At 37.8% G+C, this 23,390-nt stretch overlaps 1 protein-coding gene across 2 annotated transcripts; it reads right to left on the bottom strand.

The window, feature by feature from the left end:
* Positions 1–959: 959 nt before the first annotated feature.
* LOC103938892 (early endosome antigen 1) lies at positions 960–17,846 on the bottom strand. Of its 2 annotated transcripts, none has more exons than XM_048583074.1 (11): positions 17,367–17,846; positions 16,092–16,231; positions 15,335–15,535; positions 15,044–15,166; positions 14,850–14,887; positions 14,647–14,776; positions 3,501–8,855; positions 2,444–2,599; positions 2,160–2,261; positions 1,905–2,047; positions 960–1,619 (listed from the first exon to the last, which is right to left on the bottom strand). In XM_048583074.1, the coding sequence occupies exons 2-11, from the start codon at positions 16,167–16,169 to the stop codon at positions 1,340–1,342; spliced, it is 6,606 nt and encodes a 2,201-aa protein (XP_048439031.1). In that variant the 5' UTR covers positions 16,170–16,231; positions 17,367–17,846; the 3' UTR covers positions 960–1,339. The 2 variants fall into 2 exon arrangements, with proteins under 2 accessions (XP_048439031.1, XP_048439032.1); XM_048583075.1 differs by lacking the exon at positions 17,367–17,846 and adding an exon at positions 16,819–17,352.
* Positions 17,847–23,390: the final 5,544 nt, after the last annotated feature.

The following is a 23,390-nucleotide window of genomic DNA, read 5'->3' as shown; positions in this document are numbered from 1 at the left end:
CTGTAGATTTTAATGTACATATTCAAGATGATATTCCTTGGTATATGCTTTTTGCAAACGATATAGCATTGATAGATGAAACTTAAGAGGGAGTAAATGCAAAGCTTAACCTTTGGCGGGGAGTGTTGGAATCTAAGTAGGTCAAAGACAGAGTATATGGAGTGCAAGTTTAGTGAGGGAACGGAAGTTCAATGAGTTAGGGGTAAGGAATGGAGATCAAGAAGTACCAAAGAGGGAACGCTTTCGCTATTTTGTAAAAGAACATAAAATTGCATGGAGGCCTTGACCACAGAATACAAGTTGGATGGATGAAGTGAAAGGTTGCGTCGGGTGTGTTGTGTGATCGTTGTATGCCACTAAGCTCAAGAAAAATTATATAGGACAACAATAGGCTAGCAATACTTTATGACACAAAATGTTGGGCGATCAAGTATTAACACGTACACACAATAAGTGTGGCAGAGATGAAAATGCTTCGTTGAATGTCTAGACACACCAAAAAGGATAGGATTAAGAACGAGGATATTCGAAGTAAAATAGGAGTAGTCGAAATTGAAGATAAGATGAGAAAACATCAATTAAGGGTGGTTTGGACATGTAAAACAAAAACCTACAGATACTCCGGTTATAAGATACAATTACGAGACAGATGCTCGAGATCAAATGGGTTGAGCTATCTAGGAAAACTTGGAAGGGGACTTTAAGAAAAGGCTTGAAGTACTTGGATCTAATGGAAGACTTGGCACAAAATTAAGCATAGTAATGTTCTAGGATGCATACAACTGGGCCCACTTAGTAAGATAAGGCTTTGTGATTGTTGTTGTAAATTTTATTGTACGTATCACTGCATTTGTTCCGAACTATTTAAATTTTCATCTAGAATGTTCTTAACCACTTGAGATACGTGTTCGTTGCAAGTTTCATCCCCTCCCACATGAAATTGGTATGGAGAAGGGATGTGGGAAAAAGATGCTTTTTTATTTTTATTTTATTTTTTATGTTTAAATATAAATGACAAAATCTTTGATTCACTATACAGCCGAACTACAACATATTCCCCCAGCAACCCAAAAATGAAGGGTTCATAACAGGGTTCTGTACCTGTGATACTATAAACCAGTTACACAGACCAGCAGAGGTTTCTATTTACATTGCTGCTGAGATTTCAATACCACATTTCAACATCGTAAAGTTTCACCACCAGCGGCTAACTGGTCCATACATTATTCACCTTTCACATGTACGATAACATGACGCAGCAAGGCATGTCGGACCATCAATTCTCAGCCCCGTAAACGGCTATTTCTTCGCAAGCAAGAATGGATGGCTACGGTGACTATTACGAAGGGTCTAGAAAAGGGGATGTTGAGGAGCAATTCAAGTTCAGGGCTTTCTTTGACGCTCGGACATTCTTGAGAGTCATCATTAGTTTTTGTCTCTCCCCTTCGACCTCTGCAAATTGAAGGCTTAACTGGGAGTAACGGTCATGCATGTCTTTGAGTTCTGTTTCCACGGTAGCATATCTTCCCTTAATCTCCAGCATGTCTTTAATTAGCTCGTTGATGTCTCTAAAGCTGTGAAACACTGCTTCCTCGTCACTGTGTTGTTTCGCGAAAGAACTGGAACAAGGGAGGATGGCATGTTAATTATTGAACTCAAAAGAAATTGCATGCCTAGTTTCTGCTAATTTTCAAATAATCACTTTTTCCCCTAAAGGTCCAAAAACCAATATATGAGTACATTATGAAGTTCTTCTGGTTTATAATTGTACAAATTTAGCATCCCGTGCAAACCCATAATACACCAAAGCTGGAAAGAAATTACCAGTGACCGCTGCAAAGGTTTTAGTTGACATGCATCTAAAGTCTAATCACGAAATTGATACTTTACTCAGTTAGATGTACCTTTGAAACTGGATAATTGATTTCTTCTTTGCCCGCAATGCTTCAGCAAGTTCAATTTCCAAAGCTAGCACCCTCTCTAATGCATTGCCACTGGAAGAAAATTCGTTGAATGAGGGAAATATGTTTCCCAATTCTTCATTTGCCTAATCAAAGATCCGAAACATGAAGTCAGTTCAAGGACATGCTTATACGAAACATGATACAGTTCAAGGACACGCTTATATTATAAGTTGTAAGGATCACAAAGTTATTGACCTTGTTTAATTGCATAATCTCTCTTTGTAAACCAGGAAAATTTGGGTCAAGGTGTTGATCATCGATTGGAAGAAGCAAATTTTCATGTTTCATCCTTTCCAACTGCAAGAAGATCAATACAGATTAAAAAAAAAAATATGCTGCAAAAGAAAATTATATCTCAGGAGCTAGATTCTAGAAACGATGTTGAGAAATTATTATCCAGTTCCTGCTCCCCAACTTGAGAAGATAAACTGTAGCAACACAAAAGTATTTGCTCACTTGTGTTTGTATGAAATACATACCTCCTTATCTAAGTTTTCCATGCTAGACTTTAAGCTTTGGGCCTTAAAATTCTCGTTAGCAAGAACCAAATGCTTCATGTCGCTATTAAGAGTATCCTTTTGCTTTGAAAGTACAATACTAGAGATCCCATTTACACCTCTGGATACAAGATCATCCTGTCCAATGATGCACGTATATTGTCAACGACCAAAATTTCAGTATATAAACATGTAAAATAAAACAAAGTAAACCTTTTCTTTGGGAGAAATGACTATCCTATTCCTCTGCTGGAGATAGGCGGACTTCAAAATTTTGAAGCCTAAGCAAATCAATTACCAGTCATGCAGAAATTATTATCGCCTCTAGGAGAACTCTATGTAAAGTTCGAAGAGGCTACTAGAATAAGCATACATAATCAGCAACACAAGAAGTACGAGCTATGAATAACACATTCATAGCCAACTAGGCAGCCATATTGTAAAGATTGTACTTATACTATTCTGAGTTGACCTAATGTACGACTTCTTTCATAATTAGATTTCACCATTATTTCATGGAAACGTTGACAACTTTAATTGTGAACAAGGAGTTTAAACCTTCGAGGACTGATAAAAACTGGTAGTACCAAAGTCAACATGGAGTGCTTTGACTTTCACTCCAGTGGTGATACTTTCTAGGAAATGTGTTTAAGGTGAAAGCAGGGAACGTGAACTGTGTAAAGAAAGGCTAGCACTAAATGAAATAGGAGTGCTATTAGTTAGGTAATATTTGGAGCAGCAACTCACTGAGGCACTGTCAACTGGTATAGTAAGAACTATAACTTCAGATGAACCATCCGAACTCACTATGATGGAAAAGGTAGAAAACCATAGCAAACTGAAAGCACGTCTTTAGAGAGGGCAGAATGAAAAGGCAATCTTTGTTCACTTTCCCAGAACTTAATGGAAAATACTAACATGCATAACGTATATGAGCTAACATAAGCGTCTGGGTGCTACACATTTGCACAATGAATTAGAGGTATCAAGGGAGCAAATTACTCTAATATAGATAATCCTCATAAAAACAGTTAATTACCTGCTTGGAGTTTATATTATTGAATACATTTGACTGGTCTGGTTCATCAATGGAATTCATGCATTTACGCTGAGATGCTTCACCATTGGCTACATCTAGCTCAGAAAACTTAGCTAAAGTTTCCTCTGCTATTCTGCTGCTGTGCAGGCCAGATGCGTCTGCGTCCCTCTGATAATTTATAGATGATGATGTGCTCTCAAGCAATTCCTTTGCTGAGGTGAGTTCTAAAGAAATTTTAGCTTTTTCCCCATTGCACTTCTGCAAAGACGCTTCAAGCTCTTGTTTTTCTTCCTTACAGCACTCGAGGCTTATTAATGAGCAATCCTTTTCAGATTTCATCAGGTCATATGCTTTCATTATTTCACGCTTTTCAGAAAGCACTGAATGTAGGTCAGACTCCAATTCCAATATCCTCATTCCTAGCTCTTCATTTCTCTTCACATTAGTAGCTTCTGATTTCTTCTTGTTCTCAACTTCATTGACTGCATCTTGTAATTTCCAGAGCATCTCCTCACTATGCTTATTGGAAATAGCAAGCTGTTGTTTCAGTTCTTGCAGCTTGGTTTCATATTGTTCTTTGATGAATACAATTCTTAATGACTCTGGCATGGCAGCTGGTGGCCCTCCTGGTTCTTTTTTATCCTGTGCATGGAGCCCCTCGGCATAAGCCTTGTCTTTAAGATCCTTAAAATGGATGGACAAGTTTTTAAACTCTTCCGTCTTTAAGACCTGTTCAGCAACCTTCTGTGTAAGCTCTCTACATCTATCGTGCAGCATTTCCATTTCATCCTTGTATCCTTCCAGCATGGTTATCTGAGCGGACTGTTCATCCAACTTGGCCTTGAGTACTAAAGCTTTGACTTCTAGTTCTTCCTTGGAGAATATCAGGTTATCAATCTCTTCTTCAGATGTCATTAGAAGATGTTCCAGCCTTTCAACCTCAAGAGCAGACTGACTTTTATCTATGCAGACAATATCCTCCGTATTATCAGCTCTTTTATTGTATTCCTCAAGTTCGGTCCTCATTGCACTGTTTGCATCAATAAGTATCCTGTTTTGAGCACTGGAGGCTTCCAACTCAGATTTAAGGGAATTGAGACGTGTCATCAAGTGAGTGTTCTCTTCAAGGTAATGCCTTTTGCTAGCAAGACATTTGTTAAGCATATTATCTACACTAAGGAAATTGTTGCGAATATCAGAAACTTGGCTATCTGAAAAGTGCAGTTTCTGACAAAGCTCTTCAATCACGGCCTCATATTGAGTTTTTGTGAAAGTGAGTCCAACTTCAGCAGCTATTGAAAATTCATGCATTTCAGATAACTGAGCTTCCAAAGCAGAGACTGAAGAACACCTTTCACGAGCATCTTTAAGACACTTCTCAGAATCCAACAGGAGACAGAGAACTCTTGATTTTTCTAGCTCTAGGTCCGATACCAATAGTTTGAGATGGACCAACTCAGCCATCTGTTGATTGAAATCTAGCAACTGACTGTTCTTCTCATTCAATTGGGAAGTGAGATCTGTAATTCTACTCTCTGACTTATCTCTGAGATTTCTCTCAGTTTGCAACTCATCTTGTAAAGAGAGCATACTTCCTTGCATGCTATTAAGCTCCAGACAAAGCTTGAAAGATTCTTCAGTTTTATTCTGCAAGGACTCCATTAAAGCTTCTTTCTCCTCTGATAATTCTGCTACGGTCAGGTTATACCTTTCTAGTTCTTCAATCCTTGTCTCATATTGAACTTTGGTGAAGGTGAGTCCAACATCAGCAGCTATTGAAAATTCATGCATTTCAGACAATTGAGCCTCCAAAGCAGAAATGGAGGAACACTCTTCACAGACGTCTTTTAAACATTCCTCAGAATCCAACAAGAGACGGGAAACTCTTGATTTCTCAAGTTCTAGATCCGATACCAATTGTTTTAGATGGACAAGCTCAGCCTTCTGCTGATCAAAACCTAGCAAATGGCAATGCTTCTCATTCAATTGGGAAGTGAGATCTGTAATTGTACTCTCTAACTTATCCCTGAGATTTCTCTCCATTTGAACCTCATCATGCAAAGAAACCAAACTCCCTTGCAAACTCTTAAGCTCAAGAGAAAGCTTGGAAGATTCTTCAGTTTTATCCCATAAAGACGCCATCAAAAGTTCTTTTTCCTCTGACAGCACTGCTATGGTGAGGTTGCACCTTCCTAGTTCTTCAATCCTGGTCTCATATTGAGCCTTTGTGAAAAACAGTCCAACATCAGTAGCTATCGAAAATTCATGCATTTCAAACAATTGAGCTTCTAAATCTTTTATAAATTCCTCAGAGTCCAACAAGAGATGGGAAACTCTTGATTTCTCCAGTTCTAGATCGGATACCGATTGTTTGAGATGGACCAGCTCAGCCTCTTGCTGATCAAAACCTAGCAACTGGCAATGCTTCTCATTCAATTGGGAAGTGAGATCTGTAATTTTACTCTCTAACTTATCTCTGATATTTTCCTTTGTGTGGACCTCATCATGCAAAGAAAGCAAACTCCCTTGCAAATTATTAAGCTCGAGAGCAAGCCTGGAAGATTCTTCAGTTTTATCCTGTAAGGACACCATCAAAGCTTCTTTTTCCTCTGTTAATGCTGCTATGGCCAGGTTACACCTTGCTAGTTCTTCAGTTACTTTATCTAATGCCATAAATTCCTCAGCAAGGCCCTCGTTTTTAAAAGTAAGTTGCTGGAGCTCCATTTCTAAATTATCAAGATCAGACAAAAGCTCTCTGTGCTGTTGTGCATAATCGTCTTCAGCTTCAGAGCTAATCTCGGGTCTGTTTGCAATGGCCTCAACTCGTAACTGGAGCTTGTGAACCAGCGCACCCAAAACATCTAGTTTATCCACTGTACCTCGTAGATCATGTTCAAATTTCTGCTTCATCATCAGATTATCAGATTCTGCTGCACGTAAAGACTCTTGAGCAATATCTCTTTCTTGCACTAGGCCTTTCTTCTCTTCAATCATCTGGACAGTCGTTTCATATACCTTGTTCTGAAGCTCTTCTATTTGCAACAGTACACCTGTTAAATCTTTGGATTCCAAGTCTTGACAGACAGATCCACCGCAAGGAGCCAGGCTTTTATACTTTAGGTCATAAGATGCCAACAGATTCCATAACTTGCCCTGTAGAAAGTTTACAATATTCTGCAGATCCTCCTTCGTACAAGCAAGATCATAAAAGTCAATTCTGACAGATTTCAACTCTTCCTGCAAAGAGGAAAGTCTATTTTGTAGAGTGCCGTTTTCTAAGGTTTCCTTTTGCAACAAATTTTCCAGCTGTAATTTTTCAGTAGCGCAGGCATTGTATTTGCTCTCATAAGTTTCATATTCTTTTATCATACCTTTCCATTCAACAATCTTCTGGGTAAGCAGACCATTTCCACTGGTAGTGTTTTGTAAATCTGCTTCCAAAATTTGGTTCTTCCGAGCCAAGTCATTGCGGATGGAATTACAAGTTTCCTTGTACTCATTCAAGCAGCGAATCTCATCCAATGCAGTCTGCAGCCTCAGCATCAATAACTCATTGGACTCAGTTGAAAGCTCCAGCTGGTGTGAAAGTTCATGCACTTTCTCTTTTGTCAATCTGAAGTCAGCACTTGCTTCAACCAAAGTAACTTGTAGAGTCTTTGAGAATACATCCAAATACACATTCACCAGATGCACCTCATAAAGTTCTTCTTCAACCTTTTGGTAGAGCCCCTTCTGTAAGAGGAGGGATCTTCTCAAATCGTCTGAGAATGCATCCCCATCTAACTTCTGATTCTTTGTCTCGTAACATTTATTCTGACACTGCAAATATTTTGCAGACGGAAAATCCTCTGAATCTGATTTCCGATTCTGCACTGTTTCTTCACACTCCTGAAACCTTGGAATCAAAGAATCTTCAAAAGTCTGCTTAATGAGGTTCTCATTAGTCTCATGCATGGACTGAACCTGGAAAGAAAGCAATTCAAGGTCCTTCTGTAACTGGTTCACTGCAATAGAGTAATTCATGCGTGCCCTTTTAAGAGCTGCTTCTGCTGTAGTAGCCCTTCTTTCAAACTCCTTGTTCAGAGAGTCCAAATCACACTTTTCTTTGGAAAATATTATTCGCTCGTTGTTCATGTCTTGCTGGATTCTCTCCATCTCAGAGTTAGCAGATGAAATTGTGTACATGCAAGTAGAATGCTCATTTCTGAGACTCTGCAATTCTCCCATCATCTGTCTCTGGTTTTCCTCAAGTTCATGAATGAGAGCTTCATAGTAGCATTCCATCTGGTCTGCTTTCTTTGCAAGGCTTTCCCGATCAGCTCTCAACTCATCCAACTCCCTTAAAAGTTCAACAAATTTCCCTTTCATTGCATTGGCAGCATCTACAGTATCAAAGTCTTGCGACACCAGGCCAGGTATGCTTATACAATGAACCGCACCCTTGAGTTGATAGAAATCTGCATCCACCCTTGTTCCTAGTACTAATTGCTCACCTTTATGTAAAGTCATATTATCAGCCTGGTTTACGCTTGTCATGTTCATCCCTGAACTTGCCTGCCCAGTCTCTTGTTTGAGAACTTGCAAAACACCAAGCAATGCCTCGAAATCCGAGTGACAGGACTGGAAGTCCCTTTCATTTACTCCCAAGATTGCCTTCCTCTGAAGCTCTTTTAATTTATCTTCCATACTTGAAAGCCCCTTAAACCACCTGAGCTGTAACTGATGAAAAATGTGAACTTGGCTTGTCTCAATAGTTTCTCTGCGGGAGAATGGAATGGTTAAATTGAAACTTTTTTGCTCCTCAAGATCTTCTTTTAACTTTGAACATTCGGATCTCAGTACAGAAACTTCTTTTGCTAATTGTTCTCCAGAAGCAATTTCAGCATCAAGTTGAAGAGAAATTTTTTTAGCGTCATTGCCTATTTCATCAGCATGAACCTGTAAAGAGCTCACCTCCTGCTTAAGCTCAAGAATGGATAATTCAGCAGCTTCCAAGCGTCCTCTAAGCCTACTATTTTCCTCATAAGTAATTGGCAAATCAGCATCTGCAGAAAAGTCAGAACCCCAGCTATGAGCCCACTCGCTGGTCCCCTGTGCCAAGAATTGCTGATCAGTGGGATGTTGTTTCTCTTGTCCAGGACTTTGACTAAGGGACAATCCCCCTAAATCACCAGAGGTGGTACTCTTAATACTATCAATCTCATGGGTGCTAGACGTGTCATGTTTCTCAGCATATAAACTTTCTGAAGTATTGGAAGAACATTCAAATCCACCAGTTGAATCTGCATACTCTTCATTTCGGCCAGCCCCCTCTTCAAGGGGAGACGGTTCTCTGAATTTAACCTTCGAATTCATCTGTGGAAATAAGAAAATAGCATATATTATCACAATATATGCAAAACACCTATCACGAAGATAATAACTCCATATGGTGAAAGAAGTCATATAATGCACTGTGTAAGTATGTCAAATTGTGTCAAATAATTTGAAATTTTAATTTGTGTCAAATAATTTGAAATTTTCAAACAATCTTACAAGTACAAGAAAAAGTAAAAAATTATCACTCTCAGAATTTGTGAGAGAGATTAAGTTTCTCAGTAACCAACTCATGGAAGATGTTGTAAGAGGACGGATATACACATTAAACTCTGCAAAAGCAGGACCTATCTTTCTCATCTGTCAACCCGTTAATGCTTTCACATCATAGCAGCAACAGTGAGCCTAATTTCATCTTTAATAGCATAAACGCATTCTGAGAAAGGTGTTTCTTTTGGCTGGCAGTATGTATCTTCCACACATGCATGACAAACCTCAGAGGATTAGTCAAGGCAAATCTGTTGAAAAGTAAATTGCTTACTAATTTCCCATTAGTAGATGATTTACTTAGTAGATTTCTATTTGATCTTTATGTAACTGTTTTCTGTTATGGTAGCTTGAGCTCATATGCCAAGTGTATGGTCTTAGATCAGGTCTCATTTTCAATGGCTCACATGCCTTGTACTGCCATGTGTCATAATCACAAGGGCTCATGTATTTGAACGGTGATGATGACTGATGTAAGGAAAAGTAATGAATATGAATGAAAAGCATGATCTCTGCAGTTTTGTTAGAGGTTGCAGTTGTGAATATTCTTTCCTCTCACTCTCTCTATTATTTCAGCTCCCTTTCAAAATCCAATTTCTGAATATACAAGCTTATTCAAATCTCAAAATGGTATCGAGAGCCTACGTTGTATCCAGAATCAGGGCGTCGATCTGTGAGGGTTGTGCTCGGAAATCCAACATGAAATTTCCGGTTCAACTCATCTCATCGATTCAGTTCTCAGATGGCTGGGTCAGGTAGTAGTGATCTTTGGGCTCCAATATTCAAAGGTGAAAACTATGAATTTTGGAAGATCCGAATGAGAACTATTTTCAAATCACATGGAATCTGGGATTTAGTTGAAAAAGGCTTGAAATTCCAGAATCTAAGGATAAGAGGGTTGGAGATGAAGGCTCATCGGAGTCAGAGAGAGTTTTTCTGAGCGATAAGCTAATGAAGGATGCTAAGGCACTGGGTATCATCCAAGGAGCTGTCTCGGATGACATCTTTCCCAGAATCTCAAACGAAGAGACCTCAAAGGGTGCTTGGGATATCTTACACCAGGAATTTCATGGCAATAAGCAAGTGAGATCCATTAAGTTGCAGGGTCTACGCCGTGATTTTGAGTACACAAGGATGAGGGATGATGAAACCTTGTCTGTGTATCTCACTCGTCTTCTCGAGTTGGTGAATCAGATGAAGGGTTATGGAGAAGATTTACCTACAGAGCGTTTGGTTCAGAAATTGCTTATAAGCTTGACTAAAGACTTTGATCCTGTTTGCTATGTGATCGATCAGACTAAGGACATTGAAACTATTGAGGTGCAAGAGGTTATTGCTGCACTGAGAGGATTTGCACAGTGCCTTGATAGGCATGCTGAGAGTACCACTGAGAGAGCATTCAATAGTATGAGTCTGAATCCAGAGAGAGCTTCCAGTAGTATGAATGTGAATTCAAAGGGAACTCAACCAAATTCCTCTTTCAGTAATTCTAAACCAAAGAAGAATTGGAAATCGAAGGGAAAGAAATGGGATCCTAAACCTCAAAATCTTGCTAATCAAGGTGGCAAATATGATCCAAGGAGGAAAATCTGATTAGGCTAAGGGAAAATGCAAGCGCTGTGATAAGCTACACTATGGTGAGTGTTGGTTTAAAGGGAAGCCAAAATGCCATGGATGCAATCGTTTTGGTCATCTCATCAAGGACTGATCAACCAAACAAGGCTGGGAAGCTTGTAAACTTTGCAAATCAGGTAACAGAATCTGCAACCATGTTTTATGCCTGCCATTCTGATCCTATTGGAAGGAATATGAATATATGGTATGTAGATAGTGCATGTAGCAACCATATGACCTCCCATGAATCTTTGCTTATTGATGTTGACAAGAATGTGAAGTGTAAAGTTAAAATGGGTACTGGAGATTTAGTGCAGTCAATAGGCAAAGGCACATTGGTTATAGAGATAAAGGGTGTGACTAGGTATATTACAAAAGTTATGATTGTACCTGGGTTGGATGAAAACTTATTGAGTGTAGGACAGATGGTAGAACATGGTTATTGGCTTGTGTTTGGTGATTACATGGTTGATATTTATGGAGATAGACCGATGGAAGACTTGATTGCAAGTGTCCCAATGAAAGGAAACAGATGCTTTCCCTGAAGTTTGGAATATGTCAATCCTCACATGGCTAATAGAGCAACTGTTGAAGAGTCATCTTGGTTGTGGCATAGAAGATATGGACATCTAAACTACATCAGTTTGATGCTCCTGCAAGACAAGGAAATGTTGCAGGGTTTGCCTAGACTTCAAGTCACTGAGCATGTTTGCTCTGGATGTGCTACAGGGAAGGGTCACAGAGAACCATTCGATAAGGAAAAGGCTTGGAGGGCATCACCACCTCTAGAACTGATTCACTCTGATATCTGTAGTCTAATGCAGATCACTACTCTTGGAGGGAACAGATCCTTCCTTACCTTTATTGATATCACACTAGAATGTGGTGGGTGTTCTTCCTACAGCACAAGTCACAAGTCTTCAACATTTTCAAACGGTTCAAATCCATGGTTGAGTTACAGAGTGGCTAATGGCTATCAAATTAAGAAACTCAGGAGTGATAGAGGTGGAGAATACACATCCCTAGAGTTCTCTAAGTTCTGTGAAGATATGAGGTTAGAAAGGCAATTAACTGCTACCTATTCTTTTGACAACAAAACAGTGTTGCTGAGAGAAAGAACCGTACTGTGGTTGAAATGGCTAGGACAATAATGTTTGAAAAGAAAATTCCCTTGAAGTTTTGGGCTGAAGTTGTGAACACAGCTGTGTATTTGCAAAATCGGTGTCCAACAAGTGCTTTGAACAACATAGCTCCATTTGAGGCATTTAGTGGAAGGAAACCAGGTGTCAAACATTTGAAGATATTTGGTTCTCTATGTTACATTCACATTCCTTCACAGAAAAGACACAAATTGGAGGAAACTGGTGAGAAAGGAGTATTTGTTGGATATAGCAACTGTGAAAAAGGGTATAGAGTTTTCAACTTGAGAACTCAAAAGGTTGAACTGTCAAGGAGTGTAATCTTTGATGAGAAAGCAATGTGGAATTGGGAATCTAATGAGGCAGTGCAATATGCTATTCCTTGGAATGCTGAAGGGAACTCAAGGTTAACTGAGCTAGAATCTGAGAGTGATTCACCTCAGTCTATGCAATCTCCTCTGAGATCACAAACAACTAGAGACCTGCATACGTCTCAGGAATCTAGTTCACTTGGTTCTCCAGTTTCAATCTCAGAAACTTATGACCATACTCCAAAGAAATGGAAGAGTTTGAGCGATGTATATGCTCAATGCAAGATGAGTATCATTGAACCTGAAGATTTTAGTGAGGCAGTCAAAGATGAAGCTTGGAAAAAGGCTATGACAGAAGAGATGTTGATGATTGAAAAGAATTCCACTTGGGAATTAGTTGACAGACCAAGTAGCAAACCTATTGTGGGAGTGAAGTGGGTATATAAAACAAAGCTGAACCTAGATGGCTCCATTCAAAAGCACAAGGCAAGGCTTGTAGCCAAGGGTTACACACAGAAACCAGGGATTGACTTCAATGAAACCTTTGCTCCAGTGGCAAGGTTAGATACTATTAGGACTCTCATTGCACTAGCTGCACAGAAAGGTTGGAAACTGTTGCAATTGGATGTTAAATCAGCTTTTCTGAATGGTGTTCTCGAGGAAGAGGAATGTGTGGATCAACCTGATGGTTTTGTGATTAAAGGGGCTGAAGACAAGGTGTATAGGTTGAGAAAAGCCCTCTATGGTCTAAAGCAAGCACCAAGGGCCTGGCATAGTGAAATTAACACATACTTGATTCATTGTGGGTTTCACAGAAGTTCAAGTGAAGCAACTCTTTATGTGAGAACCAAAGACGGTGTTGGGACTCTAATCGTATCAATCTATGTAGATGACATAGTGTATACAGGGAGCAGTGAGGAAATGATGCAAGAATTCAAAGCTGAAATGATGAGCAAGTATAAGATGTCAGACTTGGGTTTACTTCATCATTTTCTTGGAATGGGAGTAACTCAAAGTGAAGGGAGTATATTTATACATCAAAAAAGTATGCTTTGACTCTCTTGGATAAATTTGGGCTTAAAGACTGCAACCCAGTGAGCACTCTATTGGTTGCAACTGATAAACTGAGAAGAGAGGATGGAAGTGAACCAGCAGATGAGAGTTTGTACAGGAAAATTGTTGGGAGTCTTTTGTACTTAACAGCAACTAGACCAGATATTACGTTCTCTGCTAGTTTGCTTGCACGGTTCATGCATAAGCCTTCCAAGAAACACTATGGAGCTGCCAAACGCATTCTAAGGTATATCCAAGGGACAATTGTCTTTGGGATTGAATATGTGATTGGAAAGTCTGCTCTATTGATTGGCTACTATGATAGTGACTGGAGTGGATCCGAGGAGGATATGAAAAGCACCTCAGGGTATGCTTTTTCAATTGGTAGTGGAGCATTTTCATGGGCTTCTGTTAAGCAGCACAGTGTAGCACTTTCAACTGCAGAAACAGAGTATGTTAGTGCAGCTGAAGCAACTTCTCAGGCCATTTGGCTTAGGTTTGTGCTCGACGACTTTGGAGAAGAGCAAGCTGCTGCAGCTCCATATTTTGTGACAACACATCAGCTATAGCCATGTCCAAGAATCCGGTGTTTCATCAAAGGACTAAGCACATTGGCAGGAAGTTCCATTTCATTAGAGATGCAATTCAAGGTGTGGTTGACTTGATCTACTGCAAAAGTGAAGAACAGATTGCTGATATTTTTACAAAGGCTCTTCCCAGGGAAAGGTTCAATTACCTAAGAAGTCTACTTGGTGTGAAATCAGTTAGCAATTTAGAAGGGAGTTTTGAAAAGTAAATTGATTACTAATTTCTCATTAGTAGATGATTTACTTAGTAGATTTCTATTTGATCTTTATGTAACTGTTTTCTGTTATGGTAGCTTGAGCTCATATGCCAAGTGTATAGTCTTAGATCAGGTCTCATTTTCAATGGCTCACATGCCTTGTACTGCCATGTGTCATAATCACAAGGGCTCATGTATTTGAACGGTGATGATGACTGATGTAAGGAAAAGGAATGAATATGAATGAAAAGCATGATCTCTGCAGTTTTGTTAGAGGTTGCAGTTGTGAATATTCTTTCCTCTCACTCTCTCTATTATTTCACCTCCCTTTCAAAATCCAATTTCTGAATATACAAGCTTATTCAAATCTCAACAATGTCATAAAAAGACATGCAACCAGCATACACCAGAAAAAGAAATAGAGATAGATCCATAGATGTACTATCATAAGAAAGAGTGACTGAAATAATATTATATTTTTCCAACCCTATCTCCCATTTTATTGAGTGTGTTCTGGAATTTCGGGACGTTCCATTAGTAATTTCTGTCTTGATTTGTCTTGAGTATTTCCTTTTTAAACAAAATACAGAGTGAAATAAAAATGTCAACAGAAACAAACATATAGACTGCGGGATAAATAGAGACAGAAGAGAACGACTAACCTTATCCATCTGATCATTCACTGTATCTTCAGAAGATGATATATTTCTAGTAGTGGATACATCATTTCTATTTTGGTCAGAGTTTGTTCGTAGACCACTCTCTCTGAGCTCCCTCTGCTGCTCAAACTCTCTGAAAGTAGAAGAACTACAAATTAACAACTGAAATTAGATATAGCAATAGGTTTACATGTTTTAATGCTTACCTGAAGCCAGTTTTAGAAGTTAGCAGCTGCACTGTGACCTGGCATGGAATAAGACAAAAAAAAAAATTGCTAAACACGATCATATAGTAGTTGCCAACCAGTAATAACAAATTACTGGAAGCTAAATGAGAAATCAACTAGATTTCCTAAGATAACACTATGTCTAAAATAATTTGAACTTCAGAGATTCTCACATGTAAAACAGTTCCAGAATCACATCCAAGGAGTGGAAGTGCAACAGACGAAGGCTTTGAAGCATCAGCATAATCAGCAAGGTTGATATTAGTCTCGCCAAGGATACTAGACCTTGAAGAACCCTGATGTCAGTTAGATTTAGGCCAAAGGCAAAGTTAAACTCAGTTTAAACAAGGTAATGGCTGCAGACAGCTGCTCTGATGGTGATTAGGGACTAGAGAAAACTAGGTTATAAATCAACGGAATTTGAAGCAGAAATCTATGAATACATAAAAATTCTGGAGTATTACCATAGTTACCACAAGTTTGTAAAGCTTCTCATCGTATTGTTTGGTTTTAGTGTCTTGTAGAAGTCTTGTAGTTTCATAGATAGGATCTCCCCATTTACAGGTCCCATTCCTTACATTTGCCTTGGTAGTTTTTGCAGTTGCTTTTCCGGAATCAGCAGGTATGAAAGATATAAACAGCTTATCCCATCCGGTTTGTGGAACCTGAACCATGCAGAAACATTATATTTAGTCGTAGCATAGATTGTGGCTGCTAGATATATAACACCACGTTTCACCATCATGCTATAGGAAAAATACAAACTTAAGATGGCTTTCAGTTACACTTTAAGCCATTAGCCATAAGAAATTAAAATTGAATAATAAGTCAACTAATGAGATCTAAGGGCTTGCATTACTAACATGAAGTTTACGGTCGATTTTAGATTACCTTACATATCATATGACACAACTGAATACCAGATTCGGGCCAGGCCATTGCCAGGAAAATGCTAGTAGTGACACATACAACATACAAAAAAGTTGACAAGAAAAGCCTATTTTTTGGTACAATCTGAATGAATCCAGATTGGCTGCTTAGAAGATTTAATTAACACTGACTAATGCATCATTAAGCAATTGACTTAAAGACATTCTATTTCACCTTACAATCCAGAAGTTTATGCACGGGTTCTATAAGAAGTGAATACAAAGAGGGAATGTATTAAAACTATCAACTAGATATAGTTTCAGCAGTAAATTCTAATAAGTTACAACTTACATGTGTGGCATGGAATTGTAGCCTGAAAACCACTTTGACTTTTGTCTTCTCAAGCTTCCACCTAGCGACCCTCGACATTACTGGATAGTCTATCTATTTCTAGTCAACTGTGGAACCTTGATAGTTACACTCTCATTCTCCTGCACCATTGTAAATCAATTAAATTCAATCGCATTGCGTCAACGAAAAACGGAAGGTAAGTTGCAACTGATCACGCAAACTAAGAAGTGCATCTCGTGGATGATCATAACTAAGCCAGAGAAACAAAGACATATTTTGGTGCTCACAATTGCTTACAAACCAAGTAGAAAAACAAAAGGTTAGATAGGCGATCCCCCTTCCCCCTCCCGAAAGTTGAACCAGAATGTGAATAAAAAATGCTGGTATAACCAAGTAAGACCATTCATATCAGAAATAGCAAACCAAAAAGGTCACATCATGCTCCATTATCAAATTCAAGTAAATGCATTAAGGAAAGATCATCATCAATTTTCAACATTAACAGAAGTCGAAGTAAAACTAAAACCAACACTTGTACAAGAGTAAGATTCCTATTTGGTCTAGTCACATTCAGCAACATCCAACAAACTAATCCAAAATTTTCCTTTTTCCAATCAGTTTGCTGTTCTCAGTAACCAAACAGAAGAAATGTAATCTAAGAGAAAACAAAAGGTTGAGCAGGGAACCGATTTGGAAAAGAATCAAATCCAAATTTAGAGCACATTACCTTGTAAAACCAGGCAGGGACTTTCCAAAACAGAAAACCCAGAAACAATTTTCAAATCCCAGTTGAAAACACACTGGATCCAAACCCAGAAAAAGAAGAAAAAAAAAAGCTGGGGGAATTCAGATGGCAGCTTGCTGCTGGGACACTGAACCCAAAGAGACTGACAAAACACCAAACCAGAAATGGCTAGCTAAATGTGGAAATTTTCAAAAACCCAAATCACTGTTTGTCCAGAACAACAAATCGTCAAAACCCCATGATTTGTAATTTCAATAAAATATCCACATGCAGCTATAAAACCGCACAGATACTTACATCACAAATGTGAAGAAATTCAAACCCAAATATCAGAAACGCCAAAAAATTGCAGTGGGAATGTGATGGGAACAGGGGCAGCAGTAAAAACTAGTAAAGATAACGCCTTTGAGTCTCAAAATTCAAAACCCATAAATAAAATATAAATTAAAATACATAAATGTGTGGAGTTTTACGAAAAAAGAAGATTAAAAATGTTGGGTGATATTATATTGGCAATGGGGGTGTAGTACCTAGCTGTGGATCTGTAGAAGGTGCTTAAGGTGGAAGGAACAGCAAGTAATCTTGGGTAAGAAGGTAAAGACTCTGATGAGAGAGAGAGAGAGATTGTCAGTGAGTGTGTGGTATATGGGTTGGTGGCGTAAATAAGCAGTAAATGGAGGGGTTAAGAGCATTAATAAGGTGAGAAGGAGGTGGCTCTCAGCTCAAATATCAACTTCAGGTTCTGGAAACCCGCCAAAGCCTGCATTTGTCTTGTCTCTTAAAATCTTCTTTTTTTAATTTTTTTAATTTTTATTTATTTATTTTTTCTGCTTTTTCTTATAATTTGGTGGTGATGTCATTGTCTAGGTGTGTGTCTGTGACTCTGGGTTTTGCCTTTTGCTCCTGTTGGAGTGGTTGGATCTTTTAGTACGATACCTCCTTTGGGTTTTGACCAATTTGGCACTAATTTGGTTTTATGTGAAGAAGGCAATAATGATAGGTGCTAAAATGGTAGTATTTTTAATTTTAAATGAATAATCAGATAATTTAAATTACATATTAATATACTCCGATTGTAAGCTAAAATTTTATGAAATTATCAGTTTAACTCTCTAATTAAAAATAAACATGAATAAGAAATATGAGCATAAATGTAATTTTACACAACCAAAATTTTGTTTTTTATAAGCCTCACCTACATGTGATTCTAACAGATCTCCAATTAAAGAGAATTTTAATAAAAAAGTTTGGATTAAGATTTTTTTTAACAAAAAATCATTCACTAACTTTATTTAATATAAAAACTTGAAATTTAATAAAAATGACAAAAAAAAGGATAAAAATTAAAACCTCATAAATAGGAAATAAGACCATGTGTAAAACAAATTTTTTTTTTTTTTTCAACTAATACCCCTGACGAAAACCCCGTTCCGTCAGTCCAATTCCATTAGACTGTTGTTTTTCCATTATGCTTTGAATTGCATGAAAATGTGAGAAGAATGATATTTTTTTTTTTTTTTTTTTTTTTTTTGGTGGGGAAACATGTAAGAAGAATGGAATTTAAATCAGAGCCATCAATCAAAAAATTACATGATCAAATTTAACATATACCAAATTGGCAGCACCGCCCCACCGCTTCCTCCCTGATCTACAAAACTAGAACCTTCATCCCCAATTATTAGTACATTATAATTATTTTAATTATTAATTTATTAGCACTATAATTAGGGCTATAAAGGTTAGTGCATCCACTTCAAAATATCATATCAAAATTAGTTTGCCACTTCCATTGATGAATTAGTTTGTCTCGAAAATCCTCCTAATTTCATTTAGAACATCACTACTATGAGTTTCAATAATATATCGATGTTTCTTGAAAAAAAAAAATTATGATGAAATGCATATTGAAATATTTATAGAATCAAAATAAGATTAATATAAATTTCATATAAGGTATTTGTAGAGCTAGTTTGAGATTGTTGCAAGTTTAAAAAAGTTGTGTTGAAATGTCCCACATCGACAGTATCAATGAGAAAATAAGAGTTTAAATATCATAACCTTACTCCAACTAATACCAAGACCTTTTATGGTAAAATTTCACACCTGATGAATTATGCAGATTGTAATTACCAAGTTAGGAAAAATATCGGTGTTGTTATTACTATTTCTTAAACTGAGCGTTGACTTCTAAAACTGAACATAGATACAACTCTATTTTAGAAACAGATTACCGGTACTACACTATTTATGAGACTGAACACGTTAAACACATATACTACATTATTTATGTTTCTTAAACCAAACGCTAACTACAAGTTCAACCAAGTCTGCTTCCAAATCGTGCTCCTCACCCGAAGGCCCTGACCGTTCACTGCCACCCTCATGTCTACCCCTGGGCATCTCCAAATTGCAATTTGACTCATCTTTAACTAAAGATTCAACTAATTGATGAGAAGGGCTTTCCTCAATTCTCGGCTTCCGAGCCCTTCCTCCCATATGTCCGTCTCCTTCGAAACCCCATTACCGCCATTGATTCGAGCCCTTCTCTCTCGGGTATAAACAATCACACCATTCACAACCGCACCCTTAAACCTCTATGATTAACTCTCTCATAAACACCACACGGACTAGCCTCCAGATCTTTCGGTCACTGTTCGAAGACTCCTTGTTACTCTCGTCGTACAAGTCCTCTCCACTGTGTGGCATATGCGCTCTGCATTTCTTCATCGCAGCAACAAGACTTGGCAAACCTTGAGAGTGGGTTGCCATTTGGCTTGAAGTGCCTGTACCTATTATTAAATAAGCCTATTACTTGGTTTTTTTTTTTTTTTTTTTTTTGTTAAGATTTAAAGTTTTGAAGTTCTCTTCCTTAGTTTTTCTAATTTAGGGATATTTGAATTACGATACCATGCAACTTTTTATTTAGAATTTTGAGTTTTTATTTTAGTTTTGGTAGGTTAATATTCTAAGAATTGAAGTCAATTAATAAGAAATCATGTTTCTTGCAAGTTATAAAGTCACTTGTGTCCTGAATTAACAAGACAAGATTATATGTACTATGCTAGTCGCATAATTAACAAGACACGCAATAGTTGTCTTTATACAATGCTTTGATACAACTCATGTTCGAGACGTTTAGACTAGTTATGCAGTTATATTATCATGTTGCAAATTTAGATCATATATTCAAATAAGAATCAACATACTTAGTAGTTTAGATAGTCTTGACAATGTGTATGCTGCTAGATAGTATAGTGTAAGAAAGTACTTTCGAATCTTTTAACGAGACAACACTTAAAACATGCACACAAGTAATGTGTTTTATCAAACAACTTAAGCAAGTTTAGTTAGTTGTTTGTTCACTACATATAACATATAACCAGAAAGAAAGGAAAAAGTGGCAGTAGTACCTAATTTACGAGAGCAACTTGTATGGTACGGGACAAAAGGATTTAGATTTTGCCAAATTTAGAATGGAATTTAGAGGAATGAAAAGTAGAATGTGGCAAAGAAAAGGACACTAGGACGTCGCCAAAACACAAGAAAGTGCAGCACAGCATATGATGACTAATGTGTGAATTCTGAGGTCCAGGAATGAATTTTGGTCCTGCGGGAACGGGAATCGCGGGGTCACCGTCACCACATCACTATTGAAGTGTCCTCCGTGGGAGACCATGCACATGGGTTTGGTGTGCTAGGGGCAGAGGAATTATTTTCATTCCCAAGTTACTTATGTCGTAGTCTCGCAGTAAGCGTTAGATTAATGATATTTCTCTATAATTATAAGTTGGAAAATGATGAATTTGCTCATTGTTATGATTTTCTGCTGTATATTGTTTCACAGCCTCACTAGAATGGATTTGGATCCCATTCGAATCCTCTTTGTAAGAATTTTAGAGATTCTCACATCTTATCCGTTCATTGTACATCATGCGGTCAGAAATCATTTTAAATTTTTTTATTTAAAATGAATTATAAACAATATCTAACAAAAGTTGGCTACACGACGTACGATAAACGAATAAGGTATATGGTTCTTAAGAATCCTCTCAAGATCCTCATCCTAACAGGCGTGAAAAAAAAGGGTAAGAGGTGTGTGATATCACGTGATGTCACGTGCAAAGGGGGCCAGTGAGAGCATTAGAGCAGTTCCACCGGGGAACTGATAGGCCGGCACCCAGCCAAAAAAATGGCCCGGCACCCAGGCTTTCCCCTCCAACCCAGCAGATAGGCTGGCACTCAGCCTAAGCCAGGCAAGAGACCGGCTCAAAATCGACAGACCCAGATGCCGGGCTATCTGACATCAGTCGGGCCAACCGTGACAACCTCCGATTCCGATAGAACAACGATAAACAAACCCAGAAAGCAACCCAACAAACCAAGAAAAACCCATATCACAATTTACAATACCGAGCTCAAGAAATTTAATTTTCTGAAAATTTGGATAGAAAAAGGCCACCTTCCAATAGAACGCATGAGGAAAAACTGGTTTTTGTGAGATTTGTTGGCTGTTTAGTTGATTATCCGAAAAAAAAAAGCTGATGAGGATGGAAAAGGTGGGTCGAGGAACCTTACTGCTGCTGCGGTGTTTCATTTTTCGGTGGGGAAGACCGGAAGAGTTCCTTAAATCTGAATGGGGAGAGAGAGAGAGAAAGAGAGAGAGAGAGATGCATAGGGAGGATCCATAGAGCAGCGCGACATGGTGAGGTTTTGAGGGAGAGTGGGAGTGATGGATTGGGGTTTAATAAAATTGATAATATTTTAATAAATTAAATTATTATTGTATAATAAAAATTAATAATATTTTATTAAAATTAACTAGGCTATTAAGTTTTAGGGATGGAGATGCTCTTAGCCTATTACTGTTCATTGGGGTCTATCACTGTTCACTGAGTGGATAAATGCGCTAGGTGCTGGCGCAAAGTCTTTAGGGGTGGAATTGCTCTTACGGAGCATGTGCTCTTGGAGCAACTTTTATGTTGAGATGATTTTTATTTTATTTTTTCTTCTGAAATTTGTAACTTGTAAGTGGATGGGAAATTAGTAAAAGCGAAAAGTGGTTAATTAAGTTGCGTAGCACTTTGTAGGAGATTGATTGTTATGCATAATGATGCATGTGATTTGATTTGCGATACGAGATAATTGTCCTAAGATCTTTGGGTCCCTACTAATACACTTAATTAATCTAATACTAATCAATATGATTATTGCCACTGCCCAATGTTTCAGAAGTCAATTTGATGAGACCATCATTCAAGACTTTTTTTTCCTTCCAAAGTCATGATCAATAGGATGCATTACACACCTGACTCAAAAGGCACGATTGATACATGGAATTAATTTGTGTTGGACTAATTGTAGAAATTGAGTTAGATTAGATTGGTTTTATTTAGGCTCTCCATTTTAAATGACTAAAAATAAGCTCATAGAAGAAATGTATAATCTCATTTTATTCAGTTGTTAAGTCACTCGATATTTAATTCATATCAAGATTGGTGTTAAATAATCCAATACAATCCTCGTCTGATCATCAAATGCGGGCTTCACAAATTGGGCAGACTCATTCTTATATGTTCCTTGACAAACAAGAAAAGGGGTTGAACAAAATGAAGTATGGCCTTCGCCTAGACATTGAGAGATGTCTTGTCTCTAGGCGTTTGTATAATACAATAGATATAGACACAAGGTGGAATCAAAGGGGTGAATAGAATCGAAATATAGGGAGGGGGTGTTTTGTGAATGGGATTACATGACCGCGTAATCTAAACGCTCACACTTAAGAATTTCTCCAAAACATTGGGCCATAGATAGAAGAGCCCATTACTTGATTGTAAATCTATGTCAGCATCATGATACACTACGGGTCTTTGGCTTTTCAAGCCTATTGGAGGTGATGTTGGAATATGAGTGTGATTCACATGGTTAAGTTGTTGCAGATTAGCATAAAGAAGTACCAATATGTTCATAAGAGTGAATCCGATTTTGGTTTGGATTAAAGCTCTGTTTGGAACTTGAGTTTAGTACTCATGATTGTACAAGGATTTAGTTTCATATTCCTTGTAGTATTGTTATAGGTGGTCCGAAATTTGTAGTATAAATTCACAATCCCTGCTCTCACAAAGGTAGCGCTCATCTTGTTCCAATTGCCTATAAGTTGGAGAGTATTGTGCTTTGCAGAGAGGAGAAGGTTGTGTGCAGAATTTACATGGCTTCTACATCTACAAACATGTCTGCAGGAATGCATCGATCAACACGTTTTGAGCTTTATTTGGTTATTGTTTATATAGTTCAAGATCTGTGATTTATTTGATCAATCCTTGTGTTCCTGGTGATTGTATTGAATATTTTGCTTACACTAACATGTGGTAATGGTTTTTCATTTAAATTCAATCTTGAATGAGTTCTTCAAATCTGCAAGAACCAATTGTAGACTGAGTAAATATTAACCACCCTATTCTATACGACATCCTTTTGTGCGGATAATATTTAATTAAGTGACCGTGGGCTGCCCAAAAGAATTTTTTATTTTATTTTATAATTTTTTACCGTCATCG

Source organism: the organism of the source record quoted next, unplaced genomic scaffold (genome assembly GCF_019419815.1).
Source record: "Pyrus x bretschneideri cultivar Hongxiangsu unplaced genomic scaffold, Pyrus_bretschneideri_v1 Contig2, whole genome shotgun sequence".
Lineage (NCBI taxonomy): Eukaryota > Viridiplantae > Streptophyta > Magnoliopsida > Rosales > Rosaceae > Pyrus > Pyrus x bretschneideri.
This window is presented reverse-complemented; position numbering and strand designations above follow the sequence as displayed.